This window comes from Symphodus melops (assembly GCF_947650265.1).
Source record: "Symphodus melops genome assembly, chromosome: 20".
In the NCBI taxonomy this organism is placed as follows: domain Eukaryota; kingdom Metazoa; phylum Chordata; class Actinopteri; order Labriformes; family Labridae; genus Symphodus; species Symphodus melops.
This window is the reverse complement of record NC_136710.1, coordinates 984,155-1,007,094: the sequence shown is the minus strand read 5'-3', so window position 1 is coordinate 1,007,094 and position 22,940 is coordinate 984,155. Positions and strand designations below refer to the sequence as shown.

Sequence of the window (22,940 nt, the reverse complement as noted above, 5' to 3'; positions counted from 1 at the left end):
CTCGTCTTATTGTCCGTCAGCCCGCTCAAGAACTTCCTCCTGTGTTTGAATCGTTCAGGTTTACCACGCCGCCGCTCAAGACGCTCTGGATTACTTCTCAGACATCGGTAAGAACGCAAGTCGACTTTCCTCCAATCAAAACTCAGAACCTGATGCGTGACTCAGATTTGAACTCCGTTTCCCAGGATACACCTGTGAGCCCCACAACAACCCTGCTGACTTCTTCCTGGACATCATCAACGGAGACTCGATAGCCGCCGCCGCTCTCAGAGGGGCGGAGACTGAAGGTAGTGTTTGAAGGTCCCAGACTGCGAGGACCCTTAAACCTAGACCGGTCTCGACCACCTCTGAGGCCGTTTGTCCACGCCATGGCTGTGATTCTTTCTAAAAGAATAAATAAATAATAACTTCATCCCGGTGACGTCCCGTAAGGGACACGCCCCCCTAAACGCGAGACGAAGATTTTTACGAGATATTCATGGTCCTGGTCTGGTCTCGGGCTCCGAGCACTCTGGTCTCGATTAGTGTGGTCTTGATTAGATCGCCGTCATGGTGACGAGAAATGAAATGATGTTTCCCTTCAGATCCAGAGTCGGACTCTGCTGTGACATCCAGACGGGGGATCGAGGACAAACTGGTCCAAGAGTACAGAACCAGCCGTTCCTACCAGCAGACGAAAGCGGATCTGGGTCGGTACAAAAACCCTTCCAGGATCATGTCGGGAATCTTTATGAAACTGCCTGAACCTGGAAATGGATTTATTGTCAGATTCAACATTCAGGCTCAGTTTTTTTTTCTACTTCCTGTTTCTCTCAGAAAGGATCACTCAGGGCCGAGAGGTGAAGACCAACACGCCGTCCAGAACCATCACCTACAACACCAGCTTCATGACGCAGTTCAGATGGGTTCTGAAGAGAACGTTCAAGAACCTCATGCTCAACCCTCAGACGTCCATCGCTCAGGTACGAAACAGCTGCGGCGGTCCTGAAGAACATTCCGGCGAACGCTCAGCGGGTCACCGGTGACGCTTCTGTTGTGTCGTTGTGTTCAGTTTGCGGTGACGGCGTTCCTCGCTCTGGTTGTGGGAGTCATCTTCTTCGACGTCCAGGAGAATCCGACTGGTTTGCAGAACAGGTTATTTACTCCGACACGCGACGCCTCGTTCCTTCAGTGATGAAGAAAGAACTTGTCATCTGGCGTTCAGCGGCTCAGGTCGTCTTTTTAACGTCTGCTTGTGTTTCCTGTCAGGTTTGGCGCTCTCTTCTTCATCGTGGTGAATCAGTGTTTCAGCTCACTGTCGTCTGCTGAACTCTTCATCGCAGAGCGGAAAATCTTCATGTGGGTTCACCTTTATATAACACATGCAGAGCTGGCTAAACACTGAAGCTACAGTGTCCACCACACGCAGAGCTGGCTAAACACTGAAGCTACAGTGTCCACCACATGCAGAGCTGGCTAAACACTGAAGCTACAGTGTCCACCACATGCAGAGCTGGCTAAACACTGAAGCTACAGTGTCCACCACACGCAGAGCTGGCTAAACACTGAAGCTACAGTGTCCACCACATGCAGAGCTGGCTAAACACTGAAGCTACAGTGTCCACCACATGCAGAGCTGGCTAAACACTGAAGCTACAGTGTGCACCACATGCAGAGCTGGCTAAACACTGAAGCTACAGTGTCCACCACATGCAGAGCTGGCTAAACACTGAAGCTACAGTGTCTCTACATGCAGAGCTGGCTAAACACTGAAGCTACAGTGTCCACCACATGCAGAGCTGGCTAAACACTGAAGCTACAGTGTCTCTACATGCAGAGCTGGCTAAACACTGAAGCTACAGTGTCCACCACATGCAGAGCTGGCTAAACACTGAAGCTACAGTGTCCACCACATGCAGAGCTGGCTAAACACTGAAGCTACAGTGTGCACCACATGCAGAGCTGGCTAAACACTGAAGCTACAGTGTCCACCACATGCAGAGCTGGCTAAACACTGAAGCTACAGTGTCTCTACATGCAGAGCTGGCTAAACACTGAAGCTACAGTGTCCACCACATGCAGAGCTGGCTAAACACTGAAGCTACAGTGTCTCTACATGCAGAGCTGGCTAAACACTGAAGCTACAGTGTCCACCACATGCAGAGCTGGCTAAACACTGAAGCTACAGTGTCCACCACATGCAGAGCTGGCTAAACACTGAAGCTACAGTGTCCACCACATGCAGAGCTGGCTAAACACTGAAGCTACAGTGTCCACCACATGCTGACCTGTGTGAGAGGAGGGGGCGGAGCCAGCTCTCTGTGATGATTAGAGTTTAGACTGCAGTACTCATTTTAAACACTAGGGGGAATTATTTTTTACTGTTCTTTTCATATAAAGTGAAATATTTAAATCAAAATATTTAAGTAAACAGTTTGTTAAGTTTGTTCCTAGTTAAACTAGCAGCGTCATCATCAGCAAACTCTCTCTCTCTCTCCTCAGTCACGAGTACATCAGTGGTTACTACAGAGTGTCGGTGTACTTCCTGTCTAAGGTCCTGTCTGACATCATCACGCTGAGGACCATCAACGCCATCGTCTTCAGCTGCGTGGCGTACTTCATGATCGGTGGGTTGGACACGCAGCTTTGACTTTGGATTTATAGAGACATTAAAAGACATGAAGACATTTATAAAGGTGTGTGTGTGTGTGTGTGTGTGTGTGTGTGTGTGTGTGTGTGTGTGTGTGTGTGCGTGCAGGTCTGAAGCCGACGGTTGACGCCTTCTTCCTCTTCATGTTTGCGGTGACTCTGGTCTCATACACGGCCACCTCCATGGCTCTGGCCATCTCAGCCGACCAGACGGTGGTCGCCATCGCCAACATCTTCATGACCATCAGCTGTGTCTTCATGATGGTAAAATACACACACACACACACACACACACACACACACACACACACACACACACACAGAGTTAAAGGTCTGTTTGGTAGCTGATTATTTGTATTTTCACTCTAAAATAAATAATTGATTCACTTTCTCGTCTGCAGATCTTTTCAGGTTTGCTCGTCAATCTCACGTCTGTCGCCAGCTGGCTCGCCTGGTTAAAATACATCAGTATACCACGCTATGGACTGTTTGTAAGTACACACACACACACACACACACACACATTATTGTTTTTCTTCTCTGCCTCTGGTCACTTCCTGTCAGATGTTTATGATCCTGAACACAGCGTGATGATGACGAGTCATGGTCTAAATGTCTGTGTGTCTCTGCAGGCTCTGCTGACGACCGAGTTCAAGGGGCTGAAATTCTGCGGAGAGCTCAACCGCACGGCCACTATGCCTGGCCTCATGTAAGCACACACACACACACACACACACACACACACACACACACACACACACACACACACACACACACACACACACACACACACACACACACACACACACACACACACACACACACACACACACACACACACACACACACACACCTGTCTGGAACGTGATTTAAATGTTGAAGGGTACTTCAGGATATTCTTGCAGCAATAGCTCCACCTGGTGGACAGAGTGATGCATCACACCCCAGCTGGCTCCAGAGCTCGGTATTCAGACTTTCTGATTGGATAAAATATGATGGGGGGGTAGGTGAGGAATCAGGATTATCCCGATCCCAGCAGAGGACTGGTTCAGACTGGACGATCAGGAAGATGTACGAAATCTATGACGTCAAACAACTCTCTGTTTTATAAGGTTGCTGCGAGTAGGTGTGTTCAACATTCAGTCCTGACCCGACCTTTGAGCCTGGCTTTAAGACGAGTCATGGACAGTTAATGTCAGGTGGTACGTGCAGAAACATGGATGTAATAAACACACGGTGCTCAGCCTGTGATCATACCTGAGCTTTAAAGGTGAACAGGTGAGCGAACAACCTGCCTTAAAACAGGTATTAAAGGATGATAATAAAAAACAATACAAGAAATGAGCAGAATGAAAATCCTTCAAGCGAGTCGACGACAAGAAGAGAATAAAAATGCTCAAAGAATGTTTGACAGAGATCTGATCTCTGACAGCTGATTGGTGCTTGCAGGTGTACGGGGGAGGAGTTTCTGGAGGTGCAGGGCGTCGATTACTCCATCTGGGGCTTCTGGCAGAACCACGTGGCTCTGATCATCATGACCCTCTGTTTTCTCGCCATCACGTACATCAAACTGCGCTTCATCAGGAAGTTCACTTAGACCTCCCACTTCACTGTTTGGACATTTTAAATGTTGTTTGTTGATCCGCGTGTTCACAGCTCCACTTCTCCCAGATTAACGTGTGACGTCGTGACTGCGCTTTAAAGTCGAGATTATTTTTCACCAAAATAAAAAGCTGATTGTGAAGTTTTTCAGAAGAATAAATGACGACATTGAAATGTTGATACAGGCTGTTAGTGGGGTTTTTTTCACTGACTCCAGCACATGAGCACGAACGGGCTCCATCCAGTCAGTGTGAACACACAGCGAGGAAGACTTCAGTCTTTACAGGAAGTCGTCGTGGCACCAACACTGGCTGCACCAAGTTTCATTCCAATCCATCCGAGATGAGCTGAGACATTCCAGCCTGAAGCCGTCTGTGTTCCTGCTGCTGATCGACGGAGACAAAGACACGGGACACGCCGTGCGGAGACACGGGATTAAGACGCTTAGTGGACTGTGCAGTCGGTGGGTGTGTTTGCAAGCAGACACTACCATAGCAACTGTAGTCCTCGCGTGAGTGTGTGTGTGTGTGTGTGTGTGTGTGTGCGTGTGTGCGTGTGTGTGTGTGTGTGTGTGTGTGTGTGTGTGTGTGTGTGTGTGTGTGTGTGTGTGTGCGTGTCTGTGTGTTATGTTTGGAAATCTCCTGTTACAGTTGAGTAACAAGAGGACGGACTTCGACACACACACACACACACACACACACACACACACACACACACACACACCTGGTGTTTGGGTGTGTGTGAATCAGTAACTGTTTCCAGAAAGTGTTTAACGTGTCTCTGAACAGCTGATAACAGAGAAGACAGTTTGTCTTTACAAGGCGACGGGTCAGAGGCGTGTCTGGACGAGAGGAGGCGTGTCTGCACGAGAGGAGGCGTGGCCTCCTTGGTTTAACGCTGCTGATCGACTTGATCGAAGTTTATTCAGTTTATTCCCTTTGCAGCACGTTTGTTGTGTTTTATGAACTGAAGTGATTTAAAGTGAAGTCCAGACTGAACCAACAGTGACGTGATTAATACTTTATAATCATCAATTAAGCTCAAGGTTTAATGATTCATCTCTTAAGTTACACAAACTTTGAAATGACGGGAACAGAAAGCAGGAAGTCAAAGACGATCAGCGACATGAGACAGCAGAGAAGAAGAATGTTTTCGATGGACGCTGGACGTCTGGACAGGAAATGTTGATCTGAGACTTCTCTAAATGAATGTTTAAAAACCTGATTTGGTGATGTAGTGCCACTTTGGATGTGCAACATGAAGTGTGAGACGTGTGTGTGTGTGTGTGTGTGTGTGTGTGTGTGTGTGTGTGTGTGTGGTCGTCGGGGTGTTTCTGGGCAGGTTGTCGTTCTGTAAATCATCCCTGAATAAAGTCGAAGGATTAACATTGATGTAACTCTTCAACCACAGCTCTCAGACAAAACCCCCGAGTCTAGACGGCGTCCGGCTTTCTCTTCTTCCCTCCTCTTTTTTGGATCTTCTTAAACGTCCTCACATCTCTTCTTCTTCACTCTCTCTGTCTTCACTCGCTGTCTTCACATCTCGCTCCGTCTTCACTCGCTCTGTCTTCACTCGCTCCGTCCTCACATCTCGCTCCGTCTTCACTCGCTCTGTCTTCACTCGCTCCGTCCTCACATCTCGCTCCGTCTTCACTCGCTCTGTCTTCACTCGCTCCGTCCTCACATCTCGCTCTGTCTTCACTCGCTCCGTCTTCACTCGCTCTGTCTTCAGTCTCAGATTGATTTTCTTCACTCTTCTTCTTTAGTCTTTGTCTTCAGTTGTCATGTTCTGCAGGTTTCTGTCCGTCCTCGGTCTCCTTTTCCACGTTGGAGGTCAGAGCGTTGATTTGCCTCATCACGGTAAGTAAAAGAACACGATTCTTATTTTAATCTAAGATGTTAAACGTGTCGTACTCTGAGTAAGAGAGACAGATCTGAACATCTGATCTGTGCTGTTGTTTTAAACACGCTGCCTGTCAAGGAAGCTTTGCAGCAAACAAAAGAGCGAACACACCTTCGAGCTGTCTTCATGAAAGATGCAGCACAGACTGACAGATAGCTGCACACACACACACACACACACACACACACCTCAAACACTGACATGAAGGCTGCACACACACACACACACACACACACACACACACACACACCTCAAACACTGACATGAAGGCTGCAGCACCTGCACACACACACACACACACACACACACCTCAAACACTGACATGAAGGCTGCAGCACACACACACACACACACACACACCTCAAACACTGACATGAAGGCTGCAGCACACACACACACACACACACACACACACACACACACACACACCTCAAACACTGACATGAAGGCTGCAGCACACACACACACACACACACACACACACACACACACACACACACACACACACACACACACCTCAAACACTGACATGAAGGCTGCAGCACACACACACACACACACACACACACACACACACCTCAAACACTGACATGAAGGCTGCAGCACACACACACACACACACACACACACACACACACACACACACACACACACACACACACACACCTCAAACACTGACATGAAAGCTGCAGCACCTGCATCAGTCCGTCTGTAGGGACTTGGGTTGGAGACCGAAAGGTTGCTGGTGCCAGATCACTTTGTCAGCACTTAGGAGGTGCCCTTGAGCAAGGCAACAGACACCAACCGGCTCAGGAGCTCATCACTCTGACAGCTCTCTCTGAACACAATGAATATTGAAGAGTTCATCTTGTTCCTGTATCACAATGTGATGTTTTCTTAGCTAAGCTAAACAGCTCCTTGTCAATACTTAGTTGCAGTCACTCAGAGAACACGTTCTACCTGCTTTAGGTCGGTACCTTTCCTCTCACTGGGACGCTGACTTTCCAGAAATTGATGGTTCTGCTGTGGACGGCTGTGGGATTTTCCCAGTCTCCATGCCTGAAACCACTGCTCCCCCCACGACCACACCCATCACCAGGACGGTAATAACACCCTGAATGATTCGACCTTTCTGTGATTTAAATTGTTTTGAATAAAGTAATCGAGCATTAGAGTAAATCTGTCTTTGAGAGGTTGACTTTGAGACTTCAGAGCCGTTTTATAGACCACAACAAACACTCTCTTTGGACACACCTCCTACTTTTGCCTTTTTTAATCCCTTGTTTTATTTTTCAGCAGTTGGTAACAGCAGCCAAAAAGCCAGTTGTCAAATCAACACCAAGAAAACCAGTAAGCAGAAGTAACGGACCACCAATCAGACCCCAGCCGGCGCCTTCAGGTCCAATCCCTGACAGACACTCCAACCCGTCTCTCCACCTTCTCTATTATCTCCTGACCAACCGCAGACAACTCAATGTGGGTTCTCTGCCGTTTAAAAGTCGGCTCTCTCAACCAATGGGAGCGCAGCGACGCAGAGGTCAGAGTTCATCAGAAAGTGATGAATTACCTTCAACACGGCTGAACAGAGCGAGAGGGGCTGAGCGAAAAGTACGGAAAAAGGGTGTGTCCTCTTCGGACGAGTCGAGTGACTAGCCTGAAACTGATCCTGTTTTATGACAGGTTAACGTGCATGTCGGGTTACTCGTTGGTAAAAGTGCTACCAGAAACAGTTTACATTGTCAGTAGATCTTTTGCAAGATATGAAGCATAAAGATTTCAAGTAAAAAGTACAGTATGTAAGAATACAAATATTTATTATCTGCAGAAATAAAACAAAAAACACCAATCTTACATTTTGTTCAAGCTTTTTACATTCTCTGATGTCCATTCTATATTTGTTATGTGTTATAGCTCCTCTTCAGTGTAAATAAGTGTCCTCGCTCCTCTTCATCATGTGTGTGAAGTGTGTTGTTGTAAATCCACTCTGATCCTGTATTTGATCATGTCTATAAACCCCTCTATTTCAGCCCTGCTCAGAACAGGCTGTTTCTGTGTCTGTAGCTTTAAATATGTAAATGAGCTGTGTCTGACCACGCCCCCTCTCTGGAAGGGCTCGGGTGTACTCGCTGCTTTCTGGCTCCATGTCCTATTGTTTACGGTGAGAAGGCAGACTCAGAGGGCAGAACAAACACCTAGCTGTGGGAGTGTCACCCACCTGGGGGAGGGGCTACTGCCCTTTGTGATGTCATGAGGGGGAACATCCCCACGGCCTGTTTGAGCACACATTTTCTGATAAGTGGAGCAGGCAGGAGACGGAGAGGATGGACTTTTCTCATCATTGGGGGGTTTGTAGACAGACTAGAGACATGTCAGAGGAACAAGATGAAGTGGTTTTGCATAGTATGTGTGTAAAAGTGATTATCACAAGTGTGTAAAATAACAGTATAATATCACGGCTGCTCAAGTTTTCCATTCATGACTGAAGACGTCCTTCAGTCCTTGTGGAGCAGTTCTTTTGTGTCTTCATGAATTTAAGGGGATAGTGAGGTATTTTAAATGTGGGTTGTATTGGCTAATTGTAGATACTAAGTATCAGCGTGGCCCCTTTAAGGAGAGACCGCCCACAGTGCTGACGCAAAACAGAGTCGTATGGCCGTGTAATTGAGCTCATTTTAAGAAAAACCAGGCCAAAAACATTGTTTGGGTAAATGTATGCTACGTTGAAAAAATATACACCGCTTTACTTTTCCAAGCTTCTTTGTTTGGATCGAAACTTATCAGCTGTTTGGGTTTGCAGGATTTAAAGGAGACAACAAATACATCCAAACTTAAAAATAAGACAGTTTATAAAGTACGTTTTCCACTCACACTATTGAAGAGTACGTCATACAACCCCATGTTAAAAATACTGAACTACCCCTTTAATCTCCACACATTGTCTCTGTTAGTGTGTTTGTGTATCAGTACCGTTGTTTAAGAGCTTGTGTTGGTCTGAAGGAGAAATAGCCTCTACGGGCTGTTTGTGTTTTCTTTGATCTTTGGAAGTGCCTTTGTTTGGTTGTTTACCTGAGAACACATCAGAGGAAACAAAGCTGAATGGATTTAGAAAAAACTGAGCTGCTGAAGTCCTGCATTGCACCAAAAGTCCTGAGGAGACCACGCAGACTTTCAAATGCTAAAGACACTAAACTATGGGATATTTCAAGACAGATTTTAGCACAATGAGATATTTGATTGGCCTTTACAGAGCCAACATAATCAAAGGGCATCACTAGCTTCCTTTGTGTTACTATAGAGTGCATACCCCCTCTTCCTTTGAGCTCTGGCGGCACAGAACTTCTTAGATCTGGGAAATGGATGTCAGACTTCTTTTTGCTCAGTGTATTACCACCACCGCTGTTACCAAGGTTACAATGATCGGACAGGAAGGAGTGCTCATAGCCCTTCTCTGGGATCTGTGAAGAAAGAAAGTGTTAACTTTGGTCGGGTAGATGTTTCACAATGATGGCACTCTGAACAATTCAAACACCTAAACCTTGCTACCTGACAAGTGAGTGATCCTGTGATGTGACTGGACAAAGACTGTTGGGTCAGGCGATTGTAATTGCTACTCTGATGCCTTGGTTTTTCTGTACATCTGTAAGAAACAAACGAAAACACAGTCTATCAAAGGAAGAATCCAGGATAATGACTTGTTTCAGTTGGATGAATAACAGCAGACTGAAGCACAATAATGTTGAAGTCCTAAACAATGGAGTGGGATCAAGATAATAGCCAGAAGAAGCTGAACGTTTATGTTGGTTGAGAATACCTGTAACCTTTAAAGTAAGCCATAATAAACTTGTTAAGGTTTCAAAATGGCCCTTGTGTTGACAAAATGTTCCCTGATTGACTAACCATCATCCATTCAGGTTTTGCAGGCAAAGTTAAGAACTTGTATCATCATTTTAAAGGAGGTAAAACATACTCTTCTGCATGAATCCACAATGCCCGTAGACCCAAAGCTTGCTAGTATTTTAGTTATTGCTTAATCAATCCTTAGAGTCTTCTTAATTTCAAGCTCTAGTGCTGTACTCTAGTCCAATGTATTGTGGGAAGTTCAGTACCTAAGGTTGTTGGTCCCAGGATGGTAACCTGCCCCCAGGGTAAAGTGATCGCTGGTGGCAGGGTTGGTGGCACTGACCATGGAGATGGAGGGAATGAGGGGTGTAGAGGATGGAGGGAGGAGTAAAGGAGTTGAGGAGGGCGGAGGGGGTGGAGGAGGTGGAGAGGAATGGGAAACATTGAAATTCAATTTGTGAACGTCTGTGGAGTAGTGGAAGATCCTTGTCGAAGCATCTTCGTCTGGAGTTGCAGTGCAGTAGCAGGTGAATGAAGTTGGTCCTAAGGTTGTGGATGTATTCATTAGGTTGTTCCGTTCTAAGATGGCTCTTCTATTCTTTGCATCTGTTGGAAGCGTATTCATTTGAGTCTTTTGGGCCATTGTTGTGGAGTTGCTAAAAGACCCAATCTTTGATTTTAGTCCTCCAATCAAAGATTCAGAGTGGAGGTGTCTCAAGGGCTTTGCGTTAGGTTCTGTCTGCTCAAGCTTTGGGCTTCTAGCAAACTTTGGTATTTGATCTATGAAAGACTCGGTCAATGGGCTGTTCGGTGCAGAAACTGCTAATTCCACACTGTTCTCTGTATCTGAAACTTTAAATGTTTTTGGAACAATTATAGCCAACGGTGTTTTGGGGTTCGGTATTTCGTTCGAGGAAAAGGTTGTTCTGGATTCTTTGGTGATCTTTGACTTAGCACTGCCTTGTTGGTTGATGCTACAAGCCTCATCATATTCAGGATTCTGTTTGTAATCCCTGCTTAAAACATCAAGTATCTCACTGTGTTTTTCAGCAGTTTTGGTCAAAGAGCTCCTGGTAAAGCTCGCATTTGTCTCCTTGATGTCCACTTTTGACGTGTAACAACTGTACTGCTGAGTTGTAGTTGCACTTGTGGTTGCAATCAATACTTCCTCTAGGTCCTTGTTTGTTTGAAGCTCTGTAGAAGGCTTGTTGGGTAGACATGGCATGTCAATTGAGGGTTTAGTATCCAAGGATGAGCCAATTTGGAGGTTAGCTTTTGCTATGAAAACTGTGGAGGACTGTGCTGAAAGATCTGAGGTAAAACCATCTGAGGGACTGTTGTTCCATGATGTGTTTTCTTTGACAAATTTGTGGCCAGACTTTGAAGAAGTCTTAGATGGCTTTGTGGCTGAAGGGACTTTTGGACAATCAGAGGTCAGTCCTATCTCTATTTCCATGTTTGAACAATCTGTCAGATTATTTGAAGTAGTAATTGTCATGCATGGCTTGGGGACAGAAGGGGTAGTTTGGGTCGTGACCTCCACCACTTTTATACTGCAGTTTGTCTGTACTTGGCCACTATTCAACATTTTACAAGATGTGGTTGTCTCGGGAGCTTCAGGGTATTCTAAAATGGAAATTTTACCCTTTCTCTGGGTTATGTCTATGTCTGTATAATAATTGGTTGCTTTTAAAGAATATTTTGGGGAAAAATTCTTAGTTGGATGATCAGTAGTCAAGCTTTTAGGCAATTTGAGTACTCTTGTGTTTGAGTTGTTCTTGCTTTTCCGAAAGTCTTGACATGACTCCAATTTAGATGACGTCTGCGACTCTGTTGTACTTTTCTCAGCCACACTGGACACATTATTGTCTGAGCAACTGGAGTGCAAGCTAGTTGAATTTGTCGTTTTTGTTTCTACTTGTTTCAAATGGCCCTCCTTTGTCTCCAAAGAAAAAACATTCCCATGTTTACGTTTGGTATCTACTGTGTTATTGTCATTCAGATCTGTTCCAGTCTTTGAAGCCTCCAATAAATCAGATGTATGGGTTTTTGTTGGTTTACAAATCTCAGGTTCCTTTCTCATTTCTACACTAATGCCCTTTCCAGGTTTACTTCTAATAGCTGTCTGGCCAAGGTCGACTTTGGTGATCCGAGCTGCATTATCAGTAGTTTTGGCACCTGATGATTTGGATTGTTTGGTGGACATTAAAGATTCTGAGTTGTTGTGAGTGCTTTTAGGCTTTGAAGGTTGCTTGGCTCTTGTTTTGGGTAACTTGTCCTCTCTGTCCCCTTTGTCTCTTTTTTCCTTTTCCATGTTGAATTTGTCCTCTGAGTCTTCAGACTGTTTTTTGTCTTTGCGTCGTTGGTTCTTGCCATGTACTTCATCCTTTTCCCGTCTTTGGGTTTTTGCTATTATAGGAAGAGTAGACTTTTCTCTGTGGTCTTTTTGGATTTTAGCATTCAACTCCTCCAAAAACCTGTTTTGATACACAAAGAGATTGCTGCAAGTCAAAACGTAGTTAAGAGGACTAAATATTTGCATGTTCCAATCAGCAAAGTTAAGGCTGACACAAGGGCTGTACTGGGTGAGTAGAATATTTAGCAATGTATTATATTCAAGCAGAGTTACCTGATGTTGAAAGAGTCTTGAGTGAACAGAGGGTGTTCAAGAAGTTCTGAACAGTGAGCCCTGCTTTCTGGATCTATCTGGAGACAATTCTGAGAATGAAAGCACCATGGTATTACAAACCCCAGCGCCAAATTCCTGTTATAAGTCTTTGTGATTTTCTTGTGATTGTGTCAAATTACAACATTTATGCCATCACCAATCAGTAAACTAACGACACTTCACCTGTGCAACATCCAGGGCAATGGTTGCAATTAAAGGGAAGCGCTGCTCTAGCAGGACTCTGCCAGAACATTGAGGCAGTCGGACTCCAGAAAAAACAGGATTCCTGTAGAACAACTCCTGGTGATGATCTGTCAGATTACCTAATACAGAAAAAATAGAACCCAAAGAGTGTCACGTTAAGAGCGCTAGGAGTGGAGATTTAGCTTACTATTTACCCAAAGAATTTGCTTACCGAAGCACCTCACGATGTGGAATATCTGATCAAGGTCAGAGTCTCCGGGAAACAGAGGCTGACCTGTTAACATCTCCAAAATCAGACAACCAACAGCCCACACATCAACTGGTCTACACACACAATCACACATCACACACACAAACTATCAACAGATATCCTAGAGCTCCTTTGGTGATATCCTTCAGTGTATACACTACCACTTACTTGCCATACTTGGCATCTCCCACCAGCAATTCAGGGGCTCTGTACCAGCGGGTGGCCACATAGTCAGTATAGGTGCCCCCAACAGTGGCCGTAGTCATTGTCCGGGCAAAGCCAAAGTCACACAACTTGACCAGGTCCCCCTGAGAGATAAGTATGTTCTCTGGTTTGATGTCACGGTGTATAATCTAGAAGGGAAAACACATAAAAACTGTTGTTAACTGAGCAGCTGCAATCCGGACAAAAGTGCTTATTTTAGCCTGTCTGATAATTTATTCACGTCAATGATGTACTGTTTACTTCATACCAATTTGATGACAGACTTCTAGTGAAACTGGTCAAGCTAAGACTGATTAGCTTAATAGCTAAGGTAGCTATTAAGCTAATGTTAGATTAAAAAAAAATGTTAGACCAATTAGACCAAACAAAAAGTCCAAAACCACTTAAGATTTCCAACAAACAAACTTGTGTCTGTGTCCTCACATTTTGTTGATGACAGAAGGCTACAGCCCTCAGGATCTGGTACAGGTACTGCCGGCTGGTGTTCAGGTCGAGTCCGTTCGGGTTTTTCTCCAAGTCATCCAGTAGCGTTCGCTCAACAAATTCGAACACCAGATACCAGCGACGACGACGCTTCCACACTTCTAGAAGGTTCACCAGGTTGTCATGACGCAGTTGCTGCAAGATAGTTTCGGCAGTTAGGAGCTGTGTCCACTAATTTTTTGCACTGGCAGCACCCACACCTTGGTCTCAGAGGTCTTCTCACTGCCACACAGCACCTTGGCTTCCCTCGGTGTTGACCCTCAGGTCTGTTTTAAATAGCTCCCTTTGTGTAATAGTTGCTTTTATTCCAGGAAATTAAAGTAAAAAAAACAAACAATAAAGAGTAATCCTGCCCCAGCTCTCTGGACATTGAAATTGTATCCTCAAATAGACAAGTCAGACAATTTTTTTCTATATTCTTGTTGAAAGGAGTGCTATCAGAAGTCCCACGAATTCTTGGTTTATATTGCTGAAAACATCAAAATGCATTTGCACAGTGCAAAAACAAAGTCCTTTAAAGATGGAATCAAACTTGTTTTTCATTTTGGATTAGTCCTAATAATCCATTAGCCTCTACTTTTCTAATGTTTTTGCTCATGTCAATCTTCATATATTTATTTTTCAAATACTTTATTAATCCTTGAGGGAGATTCACACTCTGTTATTTTTTAGGGGACATGCTTTTTACACAAATTGGCCCAATAGTCAAAGTGGGGCTAATATACACCAGAGCCGTTTTTAGAGTTCAGTACTTTGCTCAAGGGCACCTCGGCAGTACTCGGGAAGTGCTCTGGCACCTCTCCAGCGAAAGGACCAACTTCCATATGTTTTGGTCTGAACTGAGACTTGTCCCAGTCTCTACGGACTGAGTTACTACTGTCCCAAGGAGTTGAGAGAATATGACTCTGAAGAGCTTTGACTTGGTTTGTTTTGTGATTGACAGGCTGCTTTTGTTGTTATCAGTCACTCGGGTTTCAGGTTCACTGCTCAGTTTCTCATCGATTAAATGGCTGATGGATTGATTGACAGTTACCCTCAGCAGCTTGATTTCCCTCAGAGCGATCTTCTTCACCGTCTTGTCATCGTCTGAGTCCATGAACTTCTTGATGGCGACGAGGCGACCAGACTCTCTGTGACGACACTTCAGCACGGTGCCATAACTGCCCTCCCCGACCAGACCCAGAGACTCGTACCGCTCCATGAGGCTCTGCTGAAAGAGAAGGTCATAACCTTATCTCTAACATGAGTGAAAAAAATATCAGAAACATTTCCTATACGAATCATAAAGCACAAGATTACTAAAATAAAACTAATAACAGTTGATGTTGTATATCTACAATTTGAAAGTCTCTCTCATCTTTGGTTTGAAAATAATTGTAAGCCAGTAACACAATAACACCTGTCCTTAATGAAAGCAGGGTCATTTCTTAGATCGAAGTTTATAAAAGCCGAGGCAATAAATAAGTTTTATGGTTTAGTGGGAATAAATAATCAGCATTTTGAAGCCTCTAAAATTGTGGAGAATGTACTGGAACTTAACTAACTCCACTAAAGCCTTTTTTAATAAAAAGATGGGAATAATAGAAATTCAACCAGGTATTTTGCTGTGGTATTTGTACTTTTGATTTTAAGTTGCCTAAGAACCTAAAAAACTATCACAGGGAAAACAATAACATCCTTAAAGAACTACATCCGTGCTGTTACAGGTGATATACCTGACGTAAACAACGTACAGCATTGATGTCCTGCGACATCCAGCAAAGAAAAGACTCAAACATGAACACACTGACTCACCTGTGTGGCGGGAGATCCTCGATTGATGAAACCGCCTCTGTGAGCTCCCGTTATTAACGTAAACACTGGAGTAATGTTGAGTGTGTGTGTGTGTGTGTCCTAACGCGTTGCCAGGGTAACGCCTCCCGCCACGTCCCACGCAGCCAAAAAGAACGTGACGTCATCAACATTTGAAATATAACGGCTGTGTGGAATTTTAAGAAGACGTTTTATCCTTTGATCTTTAATGTTGTTGGTTTTTTTTTTTTTGACAGTTATTAAATTATTTACATCCTTTGCGTTGGACATTTCCATAAAGCAGCATATATGCTAGCTAGATAACAAAATAATATAACCAAAAACAACAATACAAAAATAAATAGACTAAATTAGCCCTTTTTTTGCTGCTTCTGTTACAGTCAGAGAATCTAATATTAGCCTCTTAAAAGTCTTTTTTCCATCCAAAACAACTTGACCTGGAGTCTTTTGCTCTGCACAGCTCCTTCATGGAAGCTTCTACCTCCATCTGCTGTCATTTGGAGAGTACTGACAGTTTATTCCCACCTAGGTGATATTTATATGATCTAATCCTCCAGCTTCATGCAGTGTATTCTGTTATTTTTTGTTGTTGACGGATGCACAACAAGCTTCTGTGAAAAATTGATCACAACTTTTTATTGAAAAGAATATTTATTTACAATGATAAAATATAGTTTCTTTATATTTATAATTTACAATCAAAACACTTTCACAGTTTGTTTCAGTTATTCTGAATTTTCTGAAAGTTTTCTGATTTCTTCCAGCAGCTCGGAGAAAAACGGTCGACCCTGAGGCTTCTGCACCGATGAAGAAGAAACACGACAGAGAGCAGAAGAATGAAGAAAGATGACACTGTTAACAACAGCTAAGACCACAAAAAACATGATTTCTTTTGTTTTTATTCAACATAAAATAAACTTTCCGCATTCAAACACATTATCTGTTGAAATCATTAATTTGGAACGTCCATCTTTATGTTAAACAAGCTCATAAAGGTTTGTCTTTGACTTTGGTAAGTTAAAAGAATTCAGTATTTTTGAAACATACCTCGTGCCAGCAGCGGTACATGATGGCGTAGAGCGGCTGCGAGGCCCGGTACGGACGGTACAGTCTGACTCCATTGGTGATGTCATTAACCACGTCAGAGTTGGTGCGATTTTCAAACGGGGTCCGACCTTCCGAGTAGATCTCCCACATCACCACACCTGCACACACACATTCATAAAACTACACATCTTCCTCAGATACTTAATGTGTTCCAGACTGACATCAATGATGGTGACAGTGAGTATGATCGATCTCCTTTATGGTGATTTATAATCAGATATTTTTATTACTTTTAAGCCTGAATGTTTGTGAAAACAGAGATTGTTTCTCACCAAACGCCCAAACGTCAGACTTGTTGCTGTATTTACTGTAATGAAGAACTTCAGGAGGAGACCACTTCACAGGGAACTTAGCACCATTAGAACTGATGTACTGGTTGTCCAAAACAAACCTGTAAACATGAATTGATTGTCAGCGTCACCGTCTTACCTGGTCTTTATTCTATGCTAAGCTAACCAACTAGCTAGCTCTGGCTACAAATGTATCTCACAAATACGGTATTCAATGACTTCATGCCACATAATCCTTGGTCTGAAAAGGTGAGGCCACGCCTACATGTGTATGTGCACCAATCAGCTGCAAAGCTCTTTGATGAAATTGAAACAGAAATGTGACTTAAACATAAACATGATGGTCATGACTCAGTCTAAAATATCTAGTCTTTTTTTAAAACTGGGAGCCATACCTGGTCATTCCAAAGTCGCTGACCTTCACCACATTGTGCTCGTTAACCAAACAGTTTCTGGCTGCCTGAAGGACAGAAAAATAAAAACTCTGTTTTTGGTTTTCACTTTTACTGAATTCTCAAGTTGATAAAAAAGAAACTCACCAGGTCTCTGTGGATGAAACTGTTCGTCTCCAGGTACTCCATACCCTCACAAACATCCTGGCACATGGATAGAAGCCACTCCTCCCTCAGAGACCCGCCTCTTTGTCGTAGGTAATTAAGCAGGCAGCCGTTCTCCATGAACTCAGCCACGATCAACAGGGGGCGCTGCTGTAAGCAAACCCCATACAGCTGCACCAGTTTAGGGTGGCACAACCTCCTGGGAGACACAACAAACACTTTCACTTCCTAATCACCACAAACAAGTTCTCCATTTTTTATTGTGCCTTCATGACTTTAGCCCCGCCCCCTCCTCACATCATGACTTTGGCCTCCTCGATGAAGTCCTCCTCGTACATGGCTCCCTCTCTGATGGCCTTGATGGCCACTTTTTGCTGAGCCCTCCACTTCCCGAGTCTCACCAGGCCGAACTGTCCGCTGCCCACCTCCTTCATGAAGGTCAGCTCGCTGGGGTTGATCTCCCACTTCTCTGGAGGGATTAAAAAGAAAAACAAATAGAGAGAGAGGGGGGGGTGAAGAAAGAGAGGCAGTAGGGTAGTAAGTTAATTTACTGAAGAATAGAAGCTATAAGGTGACACATTAAACACATACTTGACCAAAACAAACAAAGATACACAGAGCAGAAGGTTTCTTTACCTGAGCTGAATCCAGCTGTGGCGGGGACACATCTTCCCATTGGCCCGACTGCATACCGTAACCTGGTCACCAAACCTGCACACACACAACACAAACCATCAGAAAGAAGCATTTCATCAGTGGCCCTGTTGTCTCATTAGAAGCATCCACGGAGGTGTTGAGTGTGTGTACCTGCTGCGTTGTGTTCATGGTAGTGTATGACTTCAGGGATGGAGCTGAACGTGTGTTTTTCTGCTAAATAAAACTGTCCGCTGTCGTTTATTTTCAGCTGGTAATGCCGAGTGTCCCTTTTTGAACTGCGCACACACACACACACACGCGCACACACACGAAAACAGAAAAGTTGAATGTCCTGTTAACAGGTAAATATTCATATTTAAATTCACATGAATATCTCAGTGGTTGTGAAGTTGCTGTAGGTTTAAATGTTCAGTAGATCACCTTGATGTTTTGGTGTAGACAGAGACGATGTAGACTCCCTTCTGACTGGACTCCCGGACAACAAAGCCTCCTTCTCTGTCCTGAAAGACGTCCACAAAGACTTTAACGTGTCTCAACAGGAGAATTCAAAACACACGACACTGACATGTAACCAAAACTACTCGCAGCATTTCGCAAAAAAGCATAAATGTAAGTTTTAACATCATTCCCGCCTCTGACAGGGCAATTAGCCAATAAGAATTAAGGACCAGGGGTGGCCAATCAGATTTCAAGGGGGCCACTACCAATCCTGTGCTCCCGTCTGAACAGGCCCCGCCTCCACTCAAAGACAATCACAGAACAACATGAAGAGAAAGAAGCAGACGTGGAACCTCTTGTCTCAGCAGCTGCTCAGCTTCGGTCCTGGTGATGTTCTTGCAGTACCACCTGCAGGAAGGAAAGGACAACGCAATTAATGCTTTCAATATTTCCTTTTCAACACCCCAGAAACATGTGGATAAAAAACAGAGCACAGCTAAAGATGAGAGAGACAACCAAAGAGAGTTAGCGGTTACATTTCAAACACGGAGAACAAGTTTAGAAGCTGATTTGTCCATTTTTACAGAGACGATAAAACAAACTGTGATGTTCTACTTACGGGTTGGCCTCGATCCGGTCTCTCTCCGTCACATAGTTACTGGGGATGAAGCCTTTATTCCTGATGCAAACAAGAAGACAAATAATGAACAGAAACCTGACGTCTCGATGTCAGCGCGCCGCGGTGCAAACTTTGCTTGACTGAAACTTTGCCAACAGATTTGAATAGTTTCAGTTTGAGTCATACGTACCCGTGTTTGTCCTGTGCTTTCCACCACAGCTGGTCCTGTTTGTAGAGGATTATGTACTCTTCCCCCTGACCACACAACACACCACTCTGTAGTTATTATAAATGTGTGTGTGTGTGTGTGTGTGTGTGTGTGTGTGTGTGAGTACCTGTTTGAGCGTGAGGTCTGATTCCTCTTTGGCCGTGAAGTCGTACATTGCAACGACCGTCAGCAGGCCCCTGGCCACGCCTTCCTCATCTTCAGGGGGGGGCGGGGGGAGCTTCTTCCTGGACAGCGAGGCGGCCTCCATGCGGGTGCTGTACTCCCTGAAATCAACGGATCAAGAACATTTTAAAGGTCCAAAGCCGTCGGCAACTTTCCCCCCAAAGAATCCACCAATATTCACTCAGAGTTTCTCTTATAGGAACCTTTTCTATGTGATTGGGCGAGAGGCGGGGTTACACCTGACTGTTCTCCAGCCAATCACAGAGCTGATATATAGAAACCAGCCACACTCACATGCACACCTACAGACAGTTCAGAGTCAGCAGGGAAGCTAACCAGCATGTGATTGGACTGTGGGAGGAAGCCGGAGAGAACCCAGGCCATGCACGGAGAGAACCCACGCCATGCACGGGGAGAACTCACGCCATGCACAGAGAGAACCCAGGCCATGCACAGAGAGAACCCACGGCATGCACGGAGAGAACCCACGGCATGCACGGAGAGAACCCACGCCATGCACGGAGAGAACCCACGCCATGCACGGAGAGAACCCACACCATGCACGGAGAGAACCCACGCCATGCACGGAGAGAACCCACGCCATGCAAGGGGAGAACCCACGGCATGCACGGAGAGAACCCACGGCATGCAAGGGGAGAACCCACGGCATGCACGGGGAGAACCCACGCCATGCACGGAGAGAACCCACGCCATGCAAGGGGAGAACCCACGGCATGCACGGGGAGAACCCACGCCATGCACGGAGAGAACCCACGGCATGCACGGGGAGAACCCACGCCATGCACGGGGAGAACCCACGCCATGCACGGAGAGAACCCACGCCATGCAAGGGGAGAACTCATGCCATGCAAGGGGAGAACTCACGCCATGCACGGAGAGAACCCACACCATGCACGGAGAGAACCCACACCATGCACGGAGAGAACCCATGCCATGCACGGAGAGAACCCAGGCCATGCACGGGGAGAACCCACGCCATGCACGGGGAGAACCCACGCCATGCACGGGGAGAACCCACGCCATGCACAGAGAGAACCCACGCCATGCACGGAGAGAACCCACGCCATGCACAGAGAGAACCCACGCCATGCACGGAGAGAACCCAGGCCATGCACGGAGAGAACCAAGGCCATGCACAGGGAGAACCCACGCCATGCACGGAGAGAACCCACGCCATGCACGGAGAGAACATGCAGACTCCACGCTATGATCTAAACATCTTTATCCACATTTTGAAATAGGAGGAAATCACTGAGTGTCTCCTCAGCAGGTGATGGTGCTTGGTTGGTACCTGGTCTGCACAGCGCAGCAGCAGCAGCAGAAGATGGAGCGGATGGAGTGATCTAAGAGTGAGAAAACACAAGAACACAATCAGTGATAGAACAAAGCTTTGTTCTGTTTCCACAGGAAGACGCTGCCGTGGCGTCACCACACCGACCAGCACGTGATCACTGATGAGATCTGAAGACCGCTCCACCACCTTTTAAAGGCCTCGGAATCGAAAGCCTTTTTACTCGGTCTCGGCAGACTCCCGTCATGACCTCCCCCGATCGGCCACTCGTCACTGTGTTCAGACGGAAAACGCTGAATAACTTCAATTCTATTGAGGTTTGATTTTTATCCCCAGGTTACAGCCGTGACCTTCCCGGTGACACGCCCCCTGTGTACATGATGATGGTCTTGGTCTTGGGGGAACCCTGGTCTCAGTTAGTACGGTCTTGACTACAACACTGACAATAAACAAAGACTTATATGCAGGGGTGAGAAGCTGAAATAAACATGAAGATAGATGACATGTTGTTGTGGAACTGATGTGCTCATATAAAGATATTTGATACTCGTGTGCCGGCTCACTGTGCTCGGCCCGGTTTGAGAAAGAGACCGGGCCCTGGTAGAATCCTGGGTTCAGCAGCTTCTCTCACACAGTTTAAGTTTTGTTTCCACTGAATTCTCTCTCTCTCTTTGTGTCTCTGTGGTTTTTGAGGAGGAGGTCTGTGTCAGGAAGTGTAGTTTCCTTTCTGCAGAGCAAACTCTCTCTCTCTCTCTCTCGTGTCGTGGGCGAACAAGCAGCTGTGAGTGATGCCTTTTCTCACGGCGAGTACGTGCTCGTCGACGTCTTCCCGTTTCTCTTCGCGTGTGACTCACAGACTGTAAATAAGATAATGTGATGTTATACGTCTACAGGACAGAGCTAGTCATGTGATCTCAGGGAGGACGCTCAAACGCTGGTCGTGGTTTTCATGGTTGAAGACGCTTCTTCGTTTCCTCCCCCCCTCTGACTGAAGACTAGAGATTTGAATTTGTGGATTATTAAAAATAAACTGTAACATGAAGACACGAGTGCCTTGTTGTCATTTCTGCGTGATCAAACGGCCGTTCAACAACTTTGCACAGCAGGCTAACTAGCGTAGAAGCTAACTAGCTAGCTAGCTAGCTTCTACGTTCAATTCAATGTGCTGTTTTTGAAGTGTGCTGCGTTTGAGCCACCTGTGTGACCGATCCGTTCTTACTGTCTTCCTGTTCAAGGTCGTAAACAGACAAACAGCTCATCGACCACAGCACAGAGTCGAGGGTTTTTATTGGACCAGCTGCCGTTCAATGGTTGATAAGGCTGAGCGCTTCCTCTAACCACGACACGTTTAGCAGCTCACACACTCCGCACACCTGCGTCTCTGCAGCCGGCTGCTGTCAGCGAATACTCAATCAAAAGAGTGTCAGGAACATTTAAAGAGGAGGCATCATTACCCATGATCCCCTGCAGCTCCTCAGGACAGGACTAGTTCCTTCCTGGAGGTCTCTGCAGTGATTCACATATTTAATGTCTTGGTCTTAACTCGGTCTTGATCCCTAAATGTCTCGGCCTTGTCTTGGTCTTGGTCTTAACTCGGCCTTGCCTTGGTCTTGGTCTTAACTCGGTCTTGTCTTGGTCTTGGTCTTGGTCTTAACTCGGTCTTGTCTTGGTCTTGGTCTTAACTCGGTCTTCGGTCGACCCCTGAATGGTCACGGATCACTCCGGCCTCAGACACGTCTTGGCGTCGGTACCGACCTGAAGGTGTGAGGTCGTCTCCTGTTTTCAAAGAGCGTCCAACACACTGTTTTTACGTTGACAACAAGAAGCAACCAGCAACTTTGTCTCTGATCGTTGACTGACCTTTAAATGAACCTTCCTGAATGTCTCATATCGTCACATAGTGAAGGATTTCAGGGACTTACTCGAGTGAATCATGATCAAGAGTCTTCTCGTCC

General features: G+C 45.4%; 3 protein-coding genes across 6 annotated transcripts in view; 1 reads left to right on the top strand and 2 right to left on the bottom strand.

Moving 5' to 3' along the window:
- Window positions 1-4,410, top strand: part of LOC306841093 (broad substrate specificity ATP-binding cassette transporter ABCG2-like) — a 57,389-nt gene extending 52,979 nt beyond the window's left edge. Inside the window, exons 9-19 of the mRNA XM_079370752.1 lie at window positions 59-107; window positions 186-287; window positions 585-689; window positions 817-962; window positions 1,052-1,134; window positions 1,249-1,338; window positions 2,482-2,606; window positions 2,738-2,892; window positions 3,030-3,119; window positions 3,261-3,337; window positions 4,078-4,410. Coding sequence (XP_079226878.1) covers window positions 59-107; window positions 186-287; window positions 585-689; window positions 817-962; window positions 1,052-1,134; window positions 1,249-1,338; window positions 2,482-2,606; window positions 2,738-2,892; window positions 3,030-3,119; window positions 3,261-3,337; window positions 4,078-4,225 — 1,170 coding nt within the window. The 3' untranslated portion in view covers window positions 4,226-4,410. The remainder of the gene's footprint in view (window positions 1-58; window positions 108-185; window positions 288-584; window positions 690-816; window positions 963-1,051; window positions 1,135-1,248; window positions 1,339-2,481; window positions 2,607-2,737; window positions 2,893-3,029; window positions 3,120-3,260; window positions 3,338-4,077) is intronic.
- LOC306841084 (uncharacterized protein) lies at window positions 2,797-15,688 on the bottom strand. 4 transcript variants are annotated; one of them, XM_079370738.1, is made up of 12 exons: window positions 15,597-15,688; window positions 14,836-15,012; window positions 13,743-13,937; window positions 13,263-13,447; window positions 13,056-13,168; window positions 12,824-12,963; window positions 12,602-12,690; window positions 10,239-12,449; window positions 9,676-9,769; window positions 9,423-9,587; window positions 9,100-9,198; window positions 2,797-2,882 (listed from the first exon to the last, which is right to left on the bottom strand). In XM_079370738.1, exons 2-11 carry the CDS (start codon window positions 15,001-15,003, stop codon window positions 9,142-9,144), a joined length of 3,417 nt encoding a protein of 1,138 aa, XP_079226864.1. In that variant the 5' UTR covers window positions 15,004-15,012; window positions 15,597-15,688; the 3' UTR covers window positions 2,797-2,882; window positions 9,100-9,141. The 4 variants fall into 4 exon arrangements, with proteins under 4 accessions (XP_079226864.1, XP_079226862.1, XP_079226863.1 ...); XM_079370736.1 differs by lacking the exon at window positions 2,797-2,882 and adding an exon at window positions 7,930-8,490 and having other exon boundaries at window positions 9,437-9,587; XM_079370739.1 differs by lacking the exon at window positions 2,797-2,882 and adding an exon at window positions 8,449-8,490.
- A 408-nt stretch (window positions 15,689-16,096) lies between these two features.
- On the bottom strand, window positions 16,097-22,934 carry txk (TXK tyrosine kinase). Its single transcript, XM_079370754.1, has 15 exons — window positions 22,908-22,934; window positions 20,986-21,037; window positions 19,618-19,774; window positions 19,473-19,537; window positions 19,283-19,342; window positions 19,017-19,071; window positions 18,646-18,725; window positions 18,376-18,500; window positions 18,205-18,279; window positions 17,866-18,037; window positions 17,551-17,767; window positions 17,407-17,471; window positions 16,994-17,112; window positions 16,662-16,819; window positions 16,097-16,411 (listed from the first exon to the last, which is right to left on the bottom strand). The coding sequence occupies exons 1-15, from the start codon at window positions 22,918-22,920 to the stop codon at window positions 16,340-16,342; spliced, it is 1,485 nt and encodes a 494-aa protein (XP_079226880.1). The 5' UTR covers window positions 22,921-22,934; the 3' UTR covers window positions 16,097-16,339.
- Window positions 22,935-22,940: the final 6 nt, after the last annotated feature.